This window comes from Halichoeres trimaculatus, unplaced genomic scaffold (assembly GCF_033239565.1).
Source record: "Halichoeres trimaculatus isolate MK-OKI-2021-1 unplaced genomic scaffold, fHalTri1.1 fHalTri1_scaffold_9, whole genome shotgun sequence".
NCBI classification, from domain to species: Eukaryota; Metazoa; Chordata; class Actinopteri; order Labriformes; family Labridae; genus Halichoeres; species Halichoeres trimaculatus.
The window spans coordinates 32,863,732-32,887,961 of record NW_027437188.1 but is presented as its reverse complement, the minus strand read 5'-3'; the positions used below and the strand labels follow the sequence as shown (position 1 = coordinate 32,887,961).

Below are 24,230 nucleotides of genomic sequence, written 5' to 3'. Positions count from 1 at the left end.
CATCAGCTGCTACAAAGACCCCTGGAGAAGCTGCGTGAAGCAGCTCGAAGCACATAAGAGCTGCTCCACATCCACAGGATGAGAACATTTAGCATCAAAGCTGAGATGTAAGGTGAAGGTAAAAACCTTCCTCTTCCTCAGTATGCTGAAGTGGTTTGAGTTTTTCTTTCTGGAGCTGCTGTAGGATGAGGAGGACTGCAGATACACACGCCGACAGGCAGCATGACACATGGACATGCACACCAACTGTTTACAGCCCGGTCGTGACAGGCTGCTCTGAGCTTGTACACACCAGCAGCACTTTGGTAATGGATGACAGAGGCCTCAGGGACAGGAGCAGAGGAGCAGTTATATCTCCACACTGTCCACAGAGACAGGAAGTGTGTGTGCGGGCTCAGTCAGTGGACGCCCTGCTGCTTTAACAACAGCTGACCAGACTGACCCGTGTTTAACAAACACGTCACCAGGAGGGAGAGCTCAGCTTGTTTTTGTTGGCTCAACTTCTAATGGATCTCCTGTCAATATGAAAAATGAGGCTTTTATTTTGGAGGTCTCTGGAGACGTCTGTTGGGCTCCGGATTTAACGAGAAAATACTTCAAAATAAAAAGCTTCCTCTCTTCTGCCAGAAAGTTTCTCCTTTGTGTCGGGTCCTTTCTTTCAGGACGCACTTTACAAACCCAGCGGAGGAGCAGCGGTACAAAGCTTTTTGGATGAACTGAGGCCTCTGAGTGTCCATCTGCTATTGTTGGGCACAGCCAAGTGTGTGTGTGTGTGTAATACACTGTGCTGAGTGCTGAATACGAGGGTTTAGGATGAGGTCATTGAAAACATATTTATAAGTCAGATTTGACTGATGTGAGCCTTTAATACTATAGGGCACAGATTGTAAAGCTGCACATACTAAAAATAACATTTCTCAACATTTAGCTCTAAAACATCACTTTTTTTGGCAGATTTAGATAATTTTTTATTTAAATTTAAATCAAGCATGTTTTATCTAAATGTTAAAAATAAATGTTCTGATTCTAAACATTTACCTATGTTTCAAAACATTAAGTTTTCATTCTAAAAATTTAGCAAAGACTAGATATTTATGTACGATTTTTAAATATTTGCTGAGATTTCTACATATTTAGCAAAGTTTTTTAGATCTTAAGCAAAGTTTTTTTTAAATCTGAAGCAAAAAATTTAAATATTTGCTAAGAATATTAGGCAAAAAAAATTCTAAATCTTGAGCAAAGATTCCTAAATATTCTGCAAAAAAACGGAAAGTCTGAAGCAAAGATTTATAAATACTTACTAAGATTTTAAAATCTTAAGCAAAGTTTTCTTAATACAAGGCAAAAAGAAAAAATCTTAATCCTAAGCAAAGATTTCTAAATGTTCAGAAAAAAAAAAACTAAAACTGAAGCAAATATTTCCAAACATTTGCTTAGTTTTTATAATCTTAAGCCTTATCTTAATATAAGGCAAAAGAAAAAAGTTTTTTTTGTTTCTTTCAACCGACATATTATTGTCTGTTTTTGGAAACAGAAAATGAAAATCGATTGGTTTTTCAAATTTCAATTTATAAGTTTGAAAATAAAAAAACCCCCAAAACACTCGTTTATTTGTTGTTGTTTTTTTTAAATATCATTTTGTGAACCAAAACATACGCGAACCCAAAAAATTGAGCAATTAAAAAAAAAATCTTAAGCAAACATTCCTCAAAATTTACAAAAAAAAAAAAAAGAAAGAAATTGTAATATTTTGTAAAGATTTCTTAATTTTTGGGCAAAGATTTCTAAATCTTGAGCTAAATATTTAGAAATAATACCTCAAGATTTTTAAATCTTAACTTTATATTCAGAAACCTTTGCTGAAGATTTAGAAACACAGGTAAATATTTAGAATCAGGAAATTTATTTGTAACTTTTGTATATTACATAACAATTAGATAAAACGTTCAAGATTTATATCTAAAATTGACAAATATATTTCACAAGTTTTTCTTTAAAACTGCATAAAAGTGACGTTTTATAGCTAAATGTGAAGATTGTTGTTGTTACTTTTAGTGTGCGCAACTCTGTATAATACAGACTTGTATGAATGAGTTATTTACAGAAACATAAATCTCCTCTCACTGTTTCTGTTCCCACTTGTCTCCATTATTAATCAGGCTTGTTTTTGGTGTTAAAGGAGGAGTGCTGGAGGACGATTAAAACAAACTTCCTATTTAAGAATCATCACTGCGTGTGTTCACTTGATAAAACATTAATAGCACATTTTCAGGGGACTGTGGTCTGTGACCAAAAATATGTTTGGAAGTCAGGCCACGTTGAGTAACTGAGCAGTGAGACAATAAGAGAGAGGATGAAGACAGGCCAAGAAGAGCTGGTGCCAGGATTACACTTTCCTCTTTCCCAGGATGTTATTTCACTTCAAGCCCCAAAGAGGACTCTAGAAGTGATTCTGAACTGGTCTCACTTTTATATTTTTCTGTCGTAATCCAGGATTGAAGATGAGATCATCAGCAGCAAATTGGTTACTGGACTCTGGAGCTGGACTATCAGAACAGACAAAGGAGGTCAGAGCAGAAGAAAGATAAACCAGAGAGCAATAGAGCACGGGCTAAAACACGGGTTAACCTGTTTGTGCTAATGTGCTGTGTCTCTGATTGGACGATCAGAGGATCCTTATAACTTCTAAACTGCAGAGTTAGAAAATAATTCATCCCTCGTACAGTGTGTGAGTGAAATAAGCATTTTAGACCCTAGCTGTTTTTTGAACCAGGCTGTAAATATGTTTTTAATGTCGTAAAAGTCTGTTTTTACGGCTGGATGTGTACGTGACTTCCTGTCTTTCTGCAGCCAGCTTCATGAGGATCCTGAATGAACAGCAACTTTTAGCACTTCCACATAACACAATTAATTATACAGTAAAATCTGTTCTGTATATAAGTAGAGTTCATAAATGTTGATAATATGTAACTAATTAGATTCAGCAGTAAATAATATCTGAAATTAAATCTGTCACAAACGCTCGCTCAGGGCACACTGCTCATAACTGCTCTTTGATTAATCCAGGTTTTATGAATATCATTTAAATACGCCAGAGGGCTGAGTTTATCACATTTTAATTGTTTTGCTGCTTGTCACAACAACACTCTCTTGTCATTGAGAGACTTTTTTTTTTTTTTTTCACATCAGACAGAGCACATCTGGAACGCTCTGAAGTCGAAGTCACAGTCATCAACTTGGAAATCCCGGCCTCCAAACAAATACATTAGCTTGTTGCTATGCATCCTGGGAAAAGTTGTCCAGAACAAATAAAAGTAGAATTAAAAAGTTCTGCTAAACAAAACAAAGAGTTGCATCTTTTCTTTAAAGGTATAGTCTGCAGGATTTTCCTAAAACATAAAATATCAACTTTTACATGTGTGTCAGTGTCTGAGTCATTAGCGCATCCAGTGGGCAAGTGACTTTGCATGTTGATTAGCAAGCGGAAGAAGCTATCCCAAGTGGCTACAATAGTTGATGTAGCACGGATCAAGAAAAACACAACCAAGGTGAAATGAAACACCAAACAGATAAAGCTTTTTCCTTCACAAAGTAAAGATGGGCTCAACTTTCAACACTTTCTGGAGCTTGGAGAGCAGCACGAGACAAAGAGTGACATGAGTTAGCTTTCTGCTAACCAGGTATGCGCTAACATGCCAAGTCAGTTGTACAGCTCTCGAGTCTCTCCCATGTAGAAACCTGATGCTACAGGTGGTTGCTGGGCTAGTGTGTGTGTTCACGTAGTCATAGTTTGAGACAGTGGGTGTGTGCTGCTGCTGGCACTGAGCCAAGGAGGCGGGGCCCAGTTTAGATTCATGTTTACTAACAAGTAAAAAAAAAATTCCAACTGACCTTACCTTAAAGTGATACTCAGGGATGGAACAAGTTGGGTCCTATCACAAGGTTTAGGGCAGAAATTACCCCTACAGCAGTGATTTTGTGCAGCAGAAGCCCAGAGCGCACGCACCAAACACCCCCTCCCTGCTCCTCTGCAGGTTTCCTCTGCACTCAGACGGGGCCATATTTTACTTGACCAAAAACACAAATAAACGGACTCCCACCAAAAAAATCAGGTATCGGTCTGCATTCACGCTTTATTTAGAGAATTTTCAGCGCGTTACTTTCACACAAAAACACCGCTAAATAAGGCTCTAGTTCTCATCCTGTCTCTTCGTCCTGGCAGACTACCTGCGTTTGTTTATATCTGGCACGCCGTGCGCACGGACTGATACGCCACGCAGCGAGCGCCTCATAGCCAGCTGTGGCTCTGCAGCGGAGGTAGCGCCGTTTTAGGACACGATGAGAACTAGAGCCTTATTTAGCGGTGTTTTTGTGTGAAAGTAACGCGCTGAAAATTCTCTAAATAAAGCGTGAATGCAGACCGATATCAGATTTTTTTGGTGGGAGTCTGTTTATTTGTGTTTTTAGTTAAGTAAAATATGGCCCCGTCTGAGTGCAGAGGAAACCTGCAGAGGAGCAGGGAGGGGGTGTTTGGTTCCATTCCAACTTGTTCCATCCCGGAGTATCACTTTGAAGACAGTGAGTGATGGTGCTCATGGGAAATGGAGTCTTTATCTTGGAATAACACTACCGATTTTGGCCACTTGTGTCACTGTAACCAACACCAAATGGATAGTCCTCTTAGACTTTAAAGCTTTTTTTTTTATTATTATTCTCTGTATTATAGTATTACATTTTAAATTGTGTTTGAGAATCTAAGTGTTTCATGAGTTTCATGTGATTTTTAATTTACAGATAATAAAAATATATTGGCTCACTTTTCTTTACAACTAAAAGAATAATGTGGATATGAGGTTACTACAACAAAGTTAAAACATAAATAAATTACAGGTTTCACACATGATGCCATGTTTTAATCATGTAGCTTTAGGAAAAATCAGCTGCAGAGCATCACACGCTGCACACACACACACACAGAGAGCAGAGTCTCAGGATAATGATGCTTCTAAATATGGCAGCAACTCTTTTATTCCAGTGTGTGGATGGAATAACACGTTTTAAAACCTCCCTTATGCCATTAACACACACACACACACACACACACACACACACGTACACATACACCCTCATTAGAGGAACACTTTAGAGTCAGCACAGTCAACAACAGCTCATGCAAACAAGCTGCTGTGTGTTGTGTTTGTGGTATTAAATGGAAAAAGTACGACACGAGCATCCGTCTTCATCTGTTTTCATTTCAAAGCCGAACAAAGAGGAAGTCTTTGTTAGACAGCGTACCTGACCCACAGCACAGCAGGAATATAAAACCTCCTCATTCTTCAGTGTTAAAGTGACAAACATGATTTATGACGGTAAACATTAAACTTCAGAATTCACAGTCTGCTCTTCTTCCCTTGGTTGGACTTAGAAACTACCAGGGCTTTAAAGCGGCGTTAAAGAGGGTTACAGGGAGATAAATCTGCATAAAAACACACACAGGCCACCAGCTCCAAGAGGCTCTAACTCTCAAATATAGAATAATAATAAAAGCAGATCTGCCGTCCTTAAAATGAGACCCCCAGGAGAGGAGAGGCTCGACGATATGTCAGAGAAAATGAGGCATAAGATGTTCTTGCACCTTTCCAACCTGTTACCCAGGGTTCCCTGGGGCAGCGCAGTCATTCTCACCTTCCCGGGGCAGGTTTGTTCTGCTGCTGTCGTTCATCTCAGCTGACAAGCTGAAACAAACAGCTGAGTGTAAACGCTGCTGGGCTCATTCAGAGTGAGTCTCATTTATTCCAGGTGAGCAATGCTTCTCCCATCGCAGGTTTATAACTGGAGAAAATGTTTATGTTCAGCTCATTCAGATGAATTCTGTTTTATTGTGATCTATCTTTGTGCTTGTTTTTTGATTATAAACCTTACTGCTGTATCTGTAATGCTGTAAAAAATACCAAATATCCCCTCTGTAGATTAGCAAAGTGTAAGAAAAAATGATGCCTTTTCAAGATTTTTTTTTTGAAGGTTTTAAATTAATTTTTTAGTTTGTTTGTTTTTTGTTTTCAAATTTAAATCCTTCATTTAAGTCTTTGTTTGTAAGCTGGGCTGAAAAAAGTTGAGATGTCAGATTCTCTGATTAAATCCTAAAAACTGACCCACATGGAATGTTAATTTTTGGGAAAATATGGCTCCTGATGTAGTCTGTACACATCATCATCATTCAACTTTTTCACTTGGTCTGGTGTTGGAAACTAGATATTGCAAAAAAACGGAAATATCCAATTTGTTGAAAATTCAAAATTTAAATGAAAGCACACCCAAAAATCACAAAAAGAATCAAATCAGGAGGAAAGCAAATCATCCCAGCCCTATTATTTACCCCCTCATCTTTAGTCTGTGAGACACCGTCATTCTGGATCCACGCTGAGGTTTAACCTGTTTTGCTCCACCGGCAACAACTGTTGCCAAAGTGTAGCAATCACTGTCATTTTCTACTCACAAAAAAAAATCTCAGTGTAACTAATTAGGGACAGACCGATTATTGGGGCCAATATTTGGCATTTTGGAGCATATGGGCATCTGCCTTTTTTTTATCCAACAGCCGAAAAGAAACCAATTCAAAGCTGTGTTGTGTCGGCTCTGATACAGCTTCGCCACTGTCTGCAGTCACTGGATTCTTTTTATGTCACTACGTTTTTATGTGTTTATACATATATATATATATATATATATATATATATATATATATATATATATATATATATATATATATATATATATATATATATATGTTTTGAATATGTTTTTTTACCTTTTAAAAATGATGAGAAATGTTTTAAACTGCAGACATTCAGAAGCTGCTTGTTTCTCCCTGTCTACACTACGGAAGCCCTAGATGGTCAAAACACTTAAAACCAAACAGAAAATTAATTCAACTGCATCACATGCCTGTAAAAGGCAGCACAAGCTCAATTCTGTCCAGTTTTATTGCAGTTACATAGAAATTTTGGAAAACTTTATTTACTGTAGAAAAACTTAAGCTATTTGTTTTTTTTAAGTTTAATTTAACTCTATAAAACATGCTGCTAAGCCTGGGAGCTGTTTAACAAACATATGCTTGGGGCATTTGAATGTAGTTAAGTGTTGGAGTTTGTATTGTTCAAAATTTTTTACAACAATTTTTTCACTTTCACTACGAATTAATATCGGCTTCAAATATCGGTTATCGGCCTCCTTAAATACAAATAATCAGTATCGGTATTGTCCCCCAAAAAAATCCCTATCCATCTTTCTCTGTTACTAATGCAACTTTTTCCACTTATATGCTAGTAAACAACTTAGACAATGGCTGTTTTCCAAACAGCATACTACACTAGCAGTGCCTACTATTTTGGCTGAAATTCAGAACGTGGTAGTCAGCCTGCGAAAACTTGCAAAATCTGCAGTACGCCAAAAATCCCCAGATGTCTTACAGACCAGTAGGTCCGTAGGACATCCGTTGGACCAGTCTACCTGGCATACTGTTTCCCACAATGCACGGTGCTAACGCTGTTTGTCCATGTGGGTGGCAGGTTTTGGTGAATTACTGCCATCTACTGGAATGAGTCAGCATTATAACTACAATACAACAACACTAACGTCAGACCGTCCATGAGATAGACGTGAAGTGATGTGAAGAAACACCCGTAAATCATGTCACTTCCAGTCGCAAAAGAGGAGTTTACTTCCACAAAATCATTAAAGCCCATATAAACCACTAATTCATTTTTTAAACCATACATGGATTAAATAGAAGTGTTTTTACATCAGTTGTAAAAAATAAAAACCCCTTCCAGGTTTATTTTCAGTTGACAATATAACTTTTGGTGTAAGATTAGAAACCAAGAATGATGATTCTGCTATGATATGATTAACAAAATAACTAAATGCCAAGATCTGCCAATTGCTTGTTTTGTATATTTATAATAAAGGCAAAAAACAAACAAACAAACAACATCATCTGCAGCTCCGTCTTCTGAAACTGGAAACCAGAGTAGTATACCACAAAACAGACCCAACAGAACAGTCATACTTCATACTACATGCAAAAGCAGTAGGTAGTATATACTGCCTACTACATTCTACACTCACATGTAGTATGTAGTAGGTGGTTTGGAAAACAGCCAATGATTTTGGTTTATAGGAAATAGTTTGCAAGTGTTTCCTGCTCCTTTCGTTCGAAGACATGGCGGATGCAAATCATCTTGGAAAGAGGCAATTTGCATACATTTTCTGATAATTTCCCCCCCAAACATATTTATAATTATTTAATTATTCAAGTCTCCAGAGTAACCCTCCCCCAAAAATTATACCTAGTAACAAGCTGTGTGACCATCAGCAACAACTGCTGCAGGTCATAAAAATATTTCCCTCAAAATGAAAAAACTAAATACATAACATGATTCAGAGGGACTCAACTGATAAAATTATACGCCTTATAACTCTGAAAAAAAATGGGCATAAATGGGTTAACTACCTCTACTCCCCTTTTAGAGGATAATTTGCATCACTTATTCATTCTGTCTTTTTTTTTTCTGCATCACTTTGTTTTTTAAGCTCATATCTATCACAAAGGGATTAAATTTAAATGGAAATGATCATTTTGCATTTAGACCTGAAGGTTGAAAGTCGAACCATCTTTGGAAATAAATGTTGCAATGGTTAGTTTTGCTTTGAGGACTTGCAAAAGCTTTTAGTAAAACTAAATGATGGTGAGTCAGAGGAAGAAATTATCTAAATTATCTGGTTATACTTAGACTTTAGTGAATCTTTAAAGACATGTTGCCTTGAGTGTTCAGAGGTTTGACTGGGTGTGGAGATCCGTCCTTTGTCTTTTATCCATATTTCTCTTTCAGGGCTGTGGAGGGCTCCAGCCTCCAGCTATCACTGAGCAGGAGACAAGTAAATCTCAGGAGTGAGAAGAAAGATCTGTTTTTCTCTGCTGAAAACGATTTCTGTGATTAATTTTGTAGTGATGGTGGACACTGGAGCCTAACTGTCAGACAGAAAAAGGACAGAAGAGCAGAAGAAAGATAAACAGAAGAGAGATAGAGCACGAGCTAAAGGCTAACACATGAGCTAAGCTGTTTATGCTAATGTTGACTCCAACCCACAGTCAGCAGTTATTCTGCAGTGGTCTGTTCAAACTTGAGAGTCTATCAATAAAATGAAGAGTGAGGTTACGTTAGCTCTGATTGGTAGATGACTGGCAGGACATAACCAGGATTTGCTAACATTACACATTGGACTGCCAGTAGAGCTACATATGGACAGCTACTAAACTACTGCACGAACTGACAGTTTGCTTGTTGTCACGTTAGCCTACGGATAGGTCATAGCACCGGGCTGCTGTTAGCGCTACATATAGGGATATTATTTGATACATCATATATATTATCATATCTTCAGGGATATTTTAACTACTATAGCTCCTTTGTTTGTCTGGAGATCCTACATGTAACCATGGCTGCATTGTTTACATGTAAAATCAGTTGTTAGCAGCCTGTAGCCTGTCAATGCTAACTGGTGCAAGGCCGGATGTTTCCCCACAAGGTGAGGAGAAGGAGGTGAGGACGACGTGCTGGTTCTCAGGTGTGAGCTAAGAAGTGACGACATGGACCTGTCCTTCCATCCATCGTTATTGGGAACATAAGATCTATCTCCAATAAGATGGACAAGCTAGCCATGCTAACCCAACAACAGATGGAATACCAGAAGGCAGAGTAGCATCATGCTATTCACAGACATGGCTAACAGAGCTAACACCAGACACCAGCGCCACATTGGAAGAGCTTCACCTGCTGTGAGCAGACAGGATCCAGGAGACAGAGACTGAACAGACTGCCGAAGAAGCTCAGTCCTGGACCCTGTGGAGGTGGAGGCTGGCTGACTGGACAATGATGGACAAGCTGTCAGCATCTATTTTCTTATGGAGCTTTTTGCTCTTTCTATACACTTTCTTACTTTTGTTTTCTTGATTGCTGCTGTGACTCCTCCTGAATTTCTCCTTGGGCATAAATTAAGTATTTTCTACAAAACAAACACGCCTTGTTAAAAATCACATTTCATGACAGTGTGCGTAAGACTCCGGGCCACAAGGTGGCGATGCAGTCCAAAAACAGATCCTCCTCATAGCTTCTTTAATTTTAAAATGTTGTTTTAGTCTTCTTCTGAATTATTAACCTTTTGTGTATAAATACCAATAACAAACCTTCATTAATCGCTTGAAGTTGTCACCTCCTGCTGTGTATCAGATTTAAACTATAACACCAGAAACACGATGTTAAAGGAGCAATAAGAGCTCCTCTCCCCTCTGTTCCTCCTCCTGTCGTCCTGGAAGAGCAGCACAGAAAGCTTTTCACACAATTACTGTCGTCTTAAAATGTCAGCTCTCCACTTTGTTAGTGGTGAAAAAAAAACAACAACTAGGAAACAGAATACCACAGAAAAACCTTAATGCATCAGAGTGTTTTTGTGAGGTTGTGTGTGTGTGTGCTGCATAGAAAATTCACTAACACCAGAGCAGAGTATCCCAAATACATTTATTACGTTGATGCATCCAAGCACCTGCGGTTTCTCACAAATCAAAACGGACTCAAAGGTTTATATCAGGATTTACATTTAGACACAAACTTAAAAAAAAAAAAACTTAATTTTTACATCTCGATTCAGGAAAGTATCAGTAACAAAAGCTCGAAGCTGGTGACGGATTTGGAGTCAGAGCTGTCCGCTTTGTTCACATTTGGTCTGAGACGTCACTAACTGAGAGTCTGGGGACAAAAAAACAGTCGATCATCAAATTCAGTGCCTGGATCCTACTTTTCTATATGAACTCCTGCAAAAGTGATAAAAGGAAAACATTGAATCTCATTTCTCTATTACCAAGTGTTTAAAATGAGTCATACAGACGTGTTGGTGCATGTTTCTGCCTCTTTAAATGAACAACACTGAAGACTTTGAACTAAAAAAAAGAAACACAGAGAGAAATCAGACGCCTGATCATCCCAGAGGAGCTGAGCCTGGATGCTCTGCGCTCGCTGCCGGACTCTCTCAGCCGGTTAATACACCTGCTGTCCTGCTCCGTGGGAGGAAGAGCAAAGGTGTAACTCTGCAGACTCCTCACTCGCTCATCATGTCCTGAGCTGAGCAGCTGCTGATGAAATATGTTTTAAAATGAGGCTCACACTCAGGTCTGACCTCTTCAGTGCGAGACCAAAGACGGCGACGTTTAAAACAAAGACCCCTTTAAAAAATTAAGGAGGACAGGGGAAAGATCATGTGAATAAAGTAAATGACGCTCTTAAAGTGAAAGTGAAGGGGAATGTCTAGAAGATTCAAATGAAGGACTTGATTCGGAGCCAAAAATCTGATTTGAATAGAGCAGAAAAATTCAGCAGCAGCTGTGATTTGTAAATCTGAAACTCAGCAGATGGAAATAAAACCATTAAACCCTAATTCCCTTCATTTTATTCCCGCTCCAGAGATCAGCACTCACTCCTCTCCTCTCCACAGTCAGCATCAGCATCCAGAATTAGCTTTGGTTTTGTTGCGCCGCTGGAAGCGGGTGTCTGCAGGGTCGAAGCCCTGCTCGTGGGCCCCGAACAGGGCCCAGCTGGGGGTCTTGGCCATGTAGTCCAAAGCAGAGAAGCTATGCAGACCGTCGGTCTCTTCGTGAGTCCGGACCAGCTCCTGGAAACGCTCGTAGTCGATCCAGGTCCACCACTCGCCGTCCACTTTGAACTGGAAGGAGACACAAAAGATAAGGTCATGAAAACACGACAATCTCTTTCACAGCTTGGTAAACATGCAGAGTTTTTTAAAAGAAAATCCATTTTAAGAGCATTTTTACAGTGTTTGCTGCGACTGAACCAAAGGTTCTTGGATCCATCGCATCAGCCTCTTCCCACTGCTCTACATCCACTCTTGCACCAAGCCACCATTGCATACTTTCTTAGATATACTTATACACAACACAAAAGGTCTTTTCTAAAATTTTTAACTTTATTTTGATAGATTTCTTTTGTTCATATTTGTACGGAGAGCACAGTTGAAAAAAAGAGTCAAATTCCTTTCGTTTTTTTTAGAAGATGCTTGGAGAATAAAGGTGATTCTGATTTAACAGCTTATACACTGTCAAAGTAATTCATCTGTCACCAATATCAAAGCACATCTTTATCATGAGCAAAAAAATGGCTTAAAAATATGAAACTATTTTTAATATTTGGGCACAATTTCTCAACCTGTGTTACATAAAACCTCCATGCCCTTCCGTGGGGTACGACTGGTAATGTTTTGGGTGAAAGGCAAAAAATTAGAAATTAGAAATTCTGAAGTCTATATTTATTTCATCTGTATAATATTTACAGAAATTGCTATTCAGTAGTAAACTTTTACTTCCTATAGACTGGTGATACTGCTGTTCTTATCTACCTTTATGCTGTTTTAGCTCTACTTAACAAAATGCACCAACCTGCAGTAGATTTGTGCGTGAGCGAGTGAAAATATGAGCGCATCGCAATCACCAACGGCTGTGCATGGCTGTTTTGCTGTGAGTCTACTCTTTGCCGGGGTGCACTGCAGAAACGCGTCAAACGATCAGCGTATCTGGTCATTTCAAAATAAAGCTCCATGTCCTGGCACCGATCCTAAATTTCATTCTTGTTTATCAAAACATCGTCATTGACACATAGCTAGAAGTCATCAGCAGGTCAGATCCAGAGGGAATCAGATGCCATGGACGAGGGAAAGTTAATTTTGGGGGTGAAAAACGTCCTAATCAGAGCGAAAAAACGACCGTGGACTAGTTCATATTAATTGGTGTGAACTGAACTTTGAGCTAGCTACTTTTTGTGTGAGATAGTACAACACTGCCTGCAGGTGTGTATGATGTAGCACAAACACATAGTTGTTGTAAACATAGGAGTGCATAGAACTGACTTGAATAGATCTGACCTATAGATCAGCCCTTTGCCACCAATATCTAATCTTGAGTCTGTATCAGACTGATCCCTAATACCAGGATGGAATCAGTGCATGGCTAGTGTCTTTATCTCAGTTTTTATAAAATTGTCTTATTAGACTTAAAATTAGCTTCCTTCACCGAAAAATCAAGAAAAAAAAATCATTTCTAAGGATATTAAACAAAAAAAAAAAGGTCTGAAATGCTCAAGTGAAAAAAAAATAAGCCAATGGGGTAAAAAAAAATGCTTTTTTCATTTTGTGTATAATTCTTTTCATTATTTTAAAAAACTTGGTTGTGGTAGACTTTTTTAAGCTATTCAAGCATTATTTTTTGTCATTTTGTCTTTATTAAAATATGAAATCTTTTTGGACTTGTCAGGTAAATGTGACTTGTTTTGAATCCAATAAGATAACACTTTATTGATGCTTAGAGGAAATTCAGTTTGTTGCAGCCTCACAGATGTATACAGTGAGAGCAAAGTAGAGGAATGGAGAAGAACAAAATATATATGTATAAAAAAAATAAAATAGAATAAACAAAATGTAAACAAAATAAAACAAAGTTGAATAATATTTAACATTTATTTAACAGGGACATTTTGATTAAAATAGACTTAATTTTCAGTTTTCCATTTTAGATAAAATCAATTAAAACAATCCAACCAGAGCTGCAGATGAACTGCTGATGGATCATTTGAAACACAGTTTAATGACGGCTGAAAGTGTGAAGTCCAGAAAACCAAACACCCTGATGTTGAATAACAGTCTCTAATATCGTGATAGAAGATTAAGATCCCTGAAACTGACTTTTAAATGTTTGAGGGACCGGACTGTCAGAGGGTCGGGAGCTTCCTGCTCCAAATCGGTCTCCTCTTGTTAGTCCTCTCTCTGTTTCAACGTCTGTGGATTCACTCCTCCTGCTCCGTCTTTCTCCTCACATCTCTGTGTTCATCAATCACTGCCTCACACACCCTCACACTCCTCACCTCCCGTCTGAGAGGGAGGATGAGCGGGAAACGGACGGACAGAAGGAAAGAGAGGAGAGGAGAAACAAACCACCAGAGAGACAGAGAGCAGCTACAGCATCAGAGAGGAAAACCTCGGGTACATCTCTAATCCTGCTTCTTTCCTCAATCCAGCACAGGAGGGGAGGAGTGTGACCTTTTCCTTTCCCAGCATGCAACAGTGCACTCCAGCTGACACAACCCCATGAGCTGCCTGTTGTCTGTAAAGAAGGAGAGACGAAGCCCAGCGAGTGATATCAAATATATCAAATATAACGTAACCTTTCAGCCGCAGCGTCGTGCTGTTTATGAGCTGGAGCAGACGAGCTTGATATTAAAACAAACCCCTGATGACTTCAGCTCAGTCGTGGAGGTTTACGATAAGCTGTGACCGGACGTTAAACTGCGCTTAGAGGTCTCTGGGGACCGCTGTTGCTCTTTTAACTCTCTGAACTTTGTGCTCATAAGCTCTTTCAAATTTAAAGCCAGCGAGACGTGTGCACTTCAGCTGATATTTCCAGAACAAACTGCTCTACGTGTGTAAAAAGTTAGGATTACGTCAAAGACTCGTTTCAGGAAAAAACAGCATCTCAAAGTGCCCCAAAATGTCCCGGTAAAGGCTGAACATTTATCTGCAGAGTTAAAGACTTTCCTCCTGAATGTGACGGCCCACTGAGGGAGCGGCAGCGTTAAGCCTTTAGACGCCAGCGCCTGCCGCGGCCATTAGAGAGGAGCTGCCCACTGCATTGCTAATGAGGCCTGAGAAAAGGGGGAAATGTGAAAGAAGCGCCGACTGGGAGTTAATGTTTCTGGTAATGAGAAGGGGAGATATTTGTTCAGCCAGCATCTCTGCAAACAGCTTCAGTCTCCAAGCAACAAAGCAGAGCTGAGCTGTCTGCTGTAAGAACAAGACAGCCTGTTGTTTTTTCATAACCCCGTCTCTGCTGGAATCACTGCGGATGGCGAGGACAGCGCCGTCACTGAGCGCCACAGGAGGGGAGCCTCGTACGAGCACATGCCGATGAGGTGTGGAGGCTCAGGCAGGTAGAGGAGTAAAGAAAGAGCATCAGAGAAGTGAATACGTTTCGCTTTGCACCATGTGATTAATCTGGTTCTAATTCATTCATTTATCATTAACTTTGTGAAAATGACCCAGAGCCACCAGGTGAGGTGACAACGGGACCTTTTTGATCCAGAACCTCGCTACTCGGCTTTAAGAAAAATATTATCAAAATGAAGAATTTTTATGTTTTTTTACAGAGGGTATTGATGATCAAAGACACTGACACTAAATCAAAACATACGTTGACATTTTGTTGAACTAAATAGTTTTACAGCCCTGTTAAGAAAACTAAATCTACAAAAAGACAGATCTGGAAGTAGACACATATTTTAAATCTGTGTAGATTGATTGATTTAACTGCCAACCTTGTATATATATATGTTTGATAATAACAACAACAACAAAAAAAAGTTGAGCGAAATGATCAATGCATGTGATATAACTCAATTATTCATTCGAAAAAGTTTTTAAAATTTTCGCGATTTTTTTTTTTTTTTTGGGGGGGGGGGGGTTCAAAATTGTATAATATTTTTACAAATGTTTGAATTTTTTTTTTCAATTGTTGCACATTTTAAAAATTACATTTTTTTTTCTTTTTCTGTAAATTTTTTAAGCTTCATTTTTATATTTGTAAATTTTTTGAAATGTCCCAATTTTCAAAATTTGTCAAATTTTTAAAATGTATGAATTTTTTTCAATTTTTGCAAATTTTTAAAATTTCAATTTTGTTTTGCAAATTTACTTAATCAATTTTTCATAACCTTTTTGAAATTTCCCATTTTCTATTTTATTTGTGATATTTGTGAAAATTTGGAACTTTTTAAATTTTGTTTTTTTGAAATTTCAAAATTTACATTTGTTTTACTTTTTAAGCAAATTTGTTAAAAATAAGAAACTAGAAAATCTCATTTACAATTTGATAAATCTTAGATAAATAATCCCTTGAGTAACGACACAAGCAAAAAAAAGAAAAGAGTTGAACAAAATTATCGATACGTCATCAAACTCAAGTTTTTGTTGAGAAGTTTTTGCAATTTTTGCTTATTTATTTAACGTTTTCTGTATTTTTTGAAAATTTCAAAACTGTTTGACATTTTTAATTTTTTTTTTTTAATTGTTCCAAATTTTTACAATTTCAAATCAAAAAAATAAAAAGGCAGTTTTTTTTAATTGTTTAATTTTGAGATTCAATTTTTTTTGGTTTCTTTTGCAAATTGATAACATGACTTAAATTATTTATTTATTTTTAAATTCGCAAATTTATTAAAAATAAGAAACTAAGACATCACATAAACAATTTGATAAATTTAAAAAACTCCTCTTTTCGATAATCACTAGATTTTACTACTTACAGAATTTTGTACACTTTATAGTCTTTATTGTGGTAATGAAGTAGATTTTTTGGCTCCTGAAAGTCTTAAACCCAATGAAGGTAAAGTTAGCAGACCCCTGATCTACACTCTGCCCTGTGCTCTTGTCACAGGATGCTGTGATCTTCATGTAATCACATTCAAATGTTAAATCCCCTCCTGTCTTATCTGTAAGCAGGAGCAGGTCTTTGTGTCCCGCCTCAGCGTGTTGGATCAGCCACAAAAACAAACTGCTGTGCCGCACATGATCATCCGTGTGTGAAAAAACGCTTTAGATGAGCCATGTGGCTGTGATAAGGAGACCTGTGGGTTTTCTGGCAGCTGCAGCTGCTCCACATGATAAAAGGAGGGCACAGGTATGAAAAACTGAAGAACTGTCAGTACAGTGGGGTCAGAAAACCTCCTCAGACTCTGCAGAGATCAGGTGTAAGGAGCTGTACCACTGCATGTGAATATTTTGATTTGATAAGCAGAGAATCCTGACTACAACAATCTGGAAATGAGGATTAAATGTGTGCTGCAGCAGACTTTGCTTGAGTTATTTTTAGCATCTTTATGCTAAACTTTAGAGGCTGGCTGGCGTGGTTTGCTCAGTGTTTCATCTCTGTAGCGGCAGTCAGCTCAGCAGGAGGCTGAGGGAGCATCTCTGATGAATCTTTAAAGACATTTGACTCCAAAATCTCAACAACTGGACTTTGAAACTTAGACCAGATCTACAGACAGCACTGATTATGAGTCATCGTGTCTCTCAGGAATTCATCTCTGGGAGGTTTGAGTTTAATGCTGAAGAATGAAGAGACCAACAGAAGATGATGCACAGCATTTTATTCGGCACTTGCTGAAGATTTTAAAGCTCAGATTTCGACGTTTAAGACATGTTACTTTGGTTTTAAATGTTTTACTTCCCTCTGTTATCGCTGAGTTTACACGATAATCTTAAATTAAGCCTGTAAATGTCTTTTTTTCTGTTGGAGAATCTAAAAATTCAGGAAGAAAGGTAGTTAAAACACGCTAAATTAGTTCCTTCACCAAAGGTCTCAACAAAATAAAACATGTTTAAGATTTAGCAACACCTTCAAGATCTTTGATACACAACTCCTGACACAACCACACATCCTAAGGCTCATTTGTTTGCTCAATAACATTGAAACTTTGAATTTTAGGTACAAAACACTGTCTTCAAACTCTGCTTTTTTCTTCAGTTAGTGGTATTTTTCTTTTGTTCAGTATTTGCTAAGATAGAGATTAAAAGAAAAATATAATAAAATATATTTTTTTGCTTGTTTTTATCATATTTCACTCATTTTTGCACTTGAGGAAGTTTGTTTTAAGAAAAATGAGGAGAGATGGATGGAGGATGGTACAAATTATTCAATACTTGCCAAGATTTTAAATCTCAGATTTAGACCTCTTAGACATGTATTGTGTGGTACAAAGTTTTATTTTTCCTTTTTTATCTCTTACATTTAGCCTGAACGTGTCTTTTTTTTCTGTTGCAGGATCTTAAAATGTAGTATAAAAAAGTATAAAAATTGTTTCTCTCATCAAAAGTCTTATCAATGTGGAGCAGACTGTACACTGCAAAAAAAACCTGAAATCTTATCAAGTGTTGTCCTGCGTTACTTGATATGAACCACATTGGAGTGGTCAGTCCAGAAAACGCTCGTTTCAAGTTATTCAAAGACAAAAATGAGGTCTGAATTACTTGTAACAAGTAAAACAAATCTGCCAAAAAAACAAAAGAAAAGTTACTTGTATAAAGACGTTATTCTAGTTTCATTCAAATTTTGTGGCAAATGTTGCTAGTCGCCACCCCTCGTTGCATTCAGAGTGGGACGTTACTTTGTATGGTTCATTTGTTGGTCATGGACTCCAAACTGGTTTTGTCTTCAGTGATATTTTTACTAATTTTTCTCCTGTGTTTGTCTGGAGATCCTTCATGTAACCATGGCCGCATTGTTTACAAATGTAATCAGCTGTTAGCAGCATGTAGCACATCAATGCTAAATGGTGCAAGGCCTGATGTTCTCCACAAGGTGAGGAGAAGGAGGTGAGGACGACGTGCTGGTTCTCAGGCATGAGCTAAGAAGTGACGACATGGACCTGTCCTTCCATCCATCGTTGTTGGGAACGTAAGATCTATCTCCAATAAGATGGACGAGCTAGCCATGCTAACCTAGCAACAGAGGGAATACCAGAAGGCAGAGTAGCATCATGCTATTCACAGACATGGCTAACAGAGCTAACACTAGACACCAACGCCACATTGGAAGAGCTTCACCTGCTGTGAGCAGACAGGATCCAGGAGACAGAGACTGAACAGACTGCTGAAGAAGCTCAGTCCTGGACCCTGTGGAGGTGGAGGCTGGCTGACTGGACAATGATGGACAAGCTGTCAGCATCTATTTTCTTATGGAGCTTTTTGCACTTTCTATACACTTTCTTACTTTTGTTTTCTTGATTGCTGCTGTGACTCCTCCTGAATTTCCCCTCAGGGATAAATAAAGTATTTTCTATTCTATCCTATTGGTTGTCAAATAAAATGAATATCCTGCGTATAGAAAAAATTTCTCTAGTTTTGAGAAATTTTCTCACCAAATTGCATGTTTTATCTGTTTTTTAGGCTTCCCTTTTTTCGTAGTGTGGTAGAGAGCTAGAGAGGAGGCTGGCAGAGAAAGTGGGACGAGGTGAGATGAGACGCAGAAAATGAGAGAAATGCCCATCGATGAGACGATCCCAGGGGATGAAAAAGAAGCTAATGATGTTGATGTGTCAAAGCAGAGAGGATCTACCACTGCTCCATCTCTCTAACACACACACACACACACACACACGTGGTGTCTTTAAGGACATCAAAAGGGATTTCATGTAAGGAAAACCAAGCACACACACACACACACATTCAATGAGCCTGATGCTTTCCTGTGATGTGTCTTTAACTCTGTCGTTACGTAACTGAGCTTTAAAACTTGGATGGCTTCATATTCTGGCTTCTTCCTGCTGAGACATTCAGGACGCTGCAGACACTCAGCAGAGAAACATCAGGCTCTCCGCTCACAGGAGGAACCTAAAAAAGCCTCCAGTTCCCAAACGCTGCTCGATTATTGATGACTGCACACAAACGAAGAGTAAGAAACTCAACACGGGCAGCTGGATGGGAGAATCTGTGTCAGCCCGATGAGTCAGGAGGAACTGAAGCAGGTAGTCTGAGGTCATCTTTTAGTGTTTCTGTCACATGACGCTTTTTACATCTCATCTTATCATTAATTCAATTTCTGCTCCAGTTTCAGTTCTTTTCTTTTGTTACTCAGCACAAAACAGAAACGTCTTCAAAACACACACACAGACACTCTACTCAGAGCTATTAGCTTGCAGGCGGATAGATCCTGTCTTAGAGCGTGTGTGTGAGTGTGTACATTAAGAGAAACTGACAGTGTGAGCTGCGAGCTGCAAATTAATCAAGGTGTCTGAATGTGATGCAGATATTAGAGCAGAGGATGAAGAGAAGGAGGGTGAAAAACAGTTCAGTAAAATATCGATGATGTGAAAAACGGAGGGATGATGAAACATTTGGCTCCTTCTGTAGCGAACGTAAAGATGATGATCTTTAGGTCGTCCTAAAAGCTCATATATGTCAATCACTAAGTTTCCAGACACACGTCCATCAAGATTTTTTCCAGACAGCTGAGCCAGCAGCTCTGTGAGACTGTTTCCTCTGAAACACTTTAACCGTGTCAGACGTTTGAGAGATTTCATTCAAAATCAGAAATATGAGCGACATGCCAGCGGGATTTATCATCATTAAATTCATTTAATAGTGGAAGAGATGAATCAGACAGGATGAAAATAGTCGCCCAGCTGCCAACGAGACTCAAAATATGTTGGTGGTAAACTGTTAAAACTGTCGCTGCTTCCTGTTCATGTCCTTATAACTGTTGGATATTAAGATGTTTTCTGTATTATTAATCATGTGATTACAAGATAAAAAGTAAACAGGAGCAGGAACCATTCAGGAAGATAAAATATAATATGTGACATGTGCTGCCATTTTGTAGTTTATTTCCAATAAGCCTACACTGTAATGCAAATGTGAAAAGAACTACACTTCCCAGAAGCCAACAGTGCTCCTGTCTGTCTTCCATCAGAACACAAAAAAGAACATCAATGGAGGGAGTAAACGCTGGCGTAGAATCCAATGTGCCAAAAACATGAGAGCAGGATGGGAAAGGGAGTCATTTTACCAGGAGTGGGATGGAACAGGAGTATGTCAGGATCATAGACTGTATTTAGAAAGGACAGCGTGGCTCCAACATTTACCAATTGTACGGTTTTTAAGTCAAAATACCCCAAAATACGCAAGAACGGCAGCTGTCAGTCATCGTTAAAAGTGACGTACAGCCTAATTTTGAACCTCTTACAACGAATGAAAACAAAACTTTTCAGAAAAAAAGAGAACTTGAATACAAGGCAGCCAAATGATATCTTCAAATCACCACAACAATCAGATGTGAGAAACATTTCTACCAGGTGAATTTATCAGGATTTTTTTTCACATCCAGACTTCTACCTAGAAAAAAAACATTTTAAGCCTCAATTTCTTCTTTCTTATGCACCAGTTTTGGTCTTTTCTGCACCATTTCTTAACTTTAGTGTAGTCTTGTGTCCTTTGATCAGCATGCAGAACTCAAAGAAGAAAGGCCACCCTTGTGCCCAGAGCTTCTCCTCAACTCAGAACATCCATTATCCACTCCTCACTGTCTGCTTACTCATGTCAGGATGCCACAAGCATTTGTCATATATCTACCTCTGTGGGCATTAAACACTCGATTATGCACTTTATGTCACACTACTTTCACTCGATTGTTGTCCTCCAGTACTCAGGTTTTTTTTTTTTTCTTACATATTTCATCAGCATTTTAATATTTTAGTATCTTGGTTTTCTTGTATTCTTATTATCTGAGCTATTTTTTGTTTTTTACTTACCTAAAAACCCCATTACCCTCTCTGCTGTGAACTATATCATATCATATCTCACTTATCATATCATATCATATCATGTCATATCATATCATATCATATCATATCATATCATATCATATCATATCATATCATGTCATATCATATCATGTCATATCATATCATATCATATCATATCATATCATATCATATCATATCATATCATGTCATATATCATGTCATATCATATCATATCATATCATATCATATCATATCATATCATATCATGTCATCATATCATATCATGTCATGTCATGTCATGTCATGTCATGTCATGTCATATCATATCATATCATATCATATCATGTCATATCATATCATATCATATCATATCATGTCATATCATATCATATCATGTCATGTCATATCATATCATATCATATCATATCATATCATATCATATCATGTCATATCATATCATATCATATCATATCATGTCATGTCATGTTATAACATATCATGTCATATCATATCATATCATATCATATGTCATATCATGTCATATCATATCATGTCATCATATCATATCATATCATAACGTGTCGTGTCGTGTCGCGTCGCGTCGTGTCGTGTCATGTCATGTCATATCATGTCATGTCATGTCATGTCATGTCATATCATATCATGTCATGTCATGTCATGTCATGTCATGTCATATCATGTCATGTCATGTCATGTCATATCATATCATGTCATGTCATGTCATGTCATATCATTTCATGTCATATCATATCATATCATATCATACGTCATATCATATCATATCATATCATATCATATCATATCATATCATATCATAAGACCTTTCAGAATCATATTTAAGACATTTTTATGAGATTTTAAGGGAAATTTTAGACTTTTTAAGGCCTTCAATTCAAATTATTGGATTTTAGACACTTCAAAACTTTTTAAGACCACACAGATACCCTGCAACAATACGGTAATGTGTTTTTTTTAAACTCTCATAATTTCACATCATGATAAAATTATTCATTTAAAGACGTCAGCTGGAAGAGATGTTGAGAACAGGGAGACAATGAACAGGCCAGATGTAGTTTAGTGAGACCTCACTGATAGACTTTGTTTTGGTTTGTGGCCTTGACAAAATATGTAAATGTACCTCTGGCCATGGTCTTTGCCTGGGACTGACCTTGGACACACCTGCTCCATACGTTTAACTGACTTTTCACAATATAAGTTGAAATAGTTTCAGATAAATTTGCATTAACTACTCTGTGACAAGCAGCCTTTGTAAAAGAATAACTCACATTCATGTTTTGGCTTCTTTCTTTCTTCTGTCATCATAAGACACCTTTAAATGACATCCTGCTTGAACAGATGCTAACCGTGAATTAGCTGCATCGTCTGTCTCATGATCTGGTATTAGTTTTCCTGCAAGGTAACAACTCAAAATAAACACGATAAGCATATCTGTGCTGTGAAATGTGTGTTTTCTTCCCATCTACAGTTTTCCAGGCGTACACCTGAGGTCAGGACCAGCCCACAGGAACCACAATGAGAAAAATCTGCAGCAGTAAATAAAGTGAACCCTCAGTGGTTCTCAAATGAACTGTGAAAACACATCCAGCTCTCTGTTAATGTGTGTGAGAGTCCGTGTGTGTGTGTGTGTGTGTGTGAGTGCAGGATAGATGGAGCGATGTGGGTGCCAAGCTGGCTATCTTAAAAATTTTACTCTGTCAGAGGGAGCCAAGACAGTAATTAATCATCGTTCATTAATTATTAAAGGGCATTTGGCGATGCACAGCCCACCGCTGACTGATACTTTCTGGGGCGGGTGAAACAGAATAAACCACTCTGATGGTTGCCTACTTTGAAAAGAAGGCAGACGGGAGACTACATTTTATAAATAATGAAACAGGACTAAATTATAACACCAATTTGAGGAGAGGAGGAAAGTTGTAGCGAGTTTCGGGGCTGGGTGGAGCGCTACTTTAGAGGAATATGGAGATGAAGGATGCGTTTGTGTCTGGAAGAAGAAGTGCAGAACAATGGTGCATAAAGCGAGTGTGAAGGGATGTTAGTGCACAATCAGCCGTCTGGGTCTAGAGAGACTGATCACTGAGAGTTTGGGTCGGTGAAAAATTAAAACCGTTTTTGTCTGTCATTTGTGCTCATTTCTGAATGAGGAGAAACAGTTAACACAGATCTAAGCTGGCAGAAACAGCAGATTGAGTTTCATGAGTGTCCTACTTTTTATGCTGGTGTGAAATGTAAGGCGCCAAAAAAAAGTCCCACTGATTTAATGATCTTGTTCTTGCCAACGACTCAAATGAGGGGTAATAAAGCTCTATATTTAACACGTCTTAAGTTAAGTTATGATCATATCTCATCACTCTTACCTTTGTGTGTGCGATCAGCAAACAGTTGGAGTGCTCGTGCTCGCAGGCGATCTCGTACTGAGGCAACATGTCCGCCAGCTGCTGCACGAACGCGACCACCTCCTGGTGCCAGGGGACGTTAGCCATGGTGAGACTGCTGGCAGAGCTTTCTCCACAGTACGTCACTCCCTGCACACAGATAAGAACGGCATCAGGAACCAGACGAGAATAAAATCCAACAGCCATTAACAAAAGCATCCAAAAGCTTCACATCGGTTTAAAACACCTTGATGATATCACTGGACACCTACACCTGGACTCAGGAGCAGAGATTCCAGCTGCAGATGACTTTAAATGGTCATTAAAGGATGGAAGATACTTTATTTATCCCGAAGGGAAATTCAGGAGGAGTCACAGTAGCAATCAAGAAAACAAAAGTAAG

The 24,230-nt window shown here is 38.3% G+C and overlaps 1 protein-coding gene across 1 annotated transcript in view; it reads right to left on the bottom strand.

The window, feature by feature from the left end:
* Positions 1-10,609: 10,609 nt before the first annotated feature.
* tyw1 (tRNA-yW synthesizing protein 1 homolog (S. cerevisiae)) overlaps positions 10,610-24,230 on the bottom strand; it is an 88,494-nt gene continuing 74,873 nt past the window's right edge. The window contains exons 15-16 of the mRNA XM_074680378.1: positions 23,810-23,977; positions 10,610-11,775 (exon numbers count right to left, since the gene is read on the bottom strand). Coding sequence (XP_074536479.1) covers positions 11,554-11,775; positions 23,810-23,977 — 390 coding nt within the window. The 3' untranslated portion in view covers positions 10,610-11,553. The remainder of the gene's footprint in view (positions 11,776-23,809; positions 23,978-24,230) is intronic.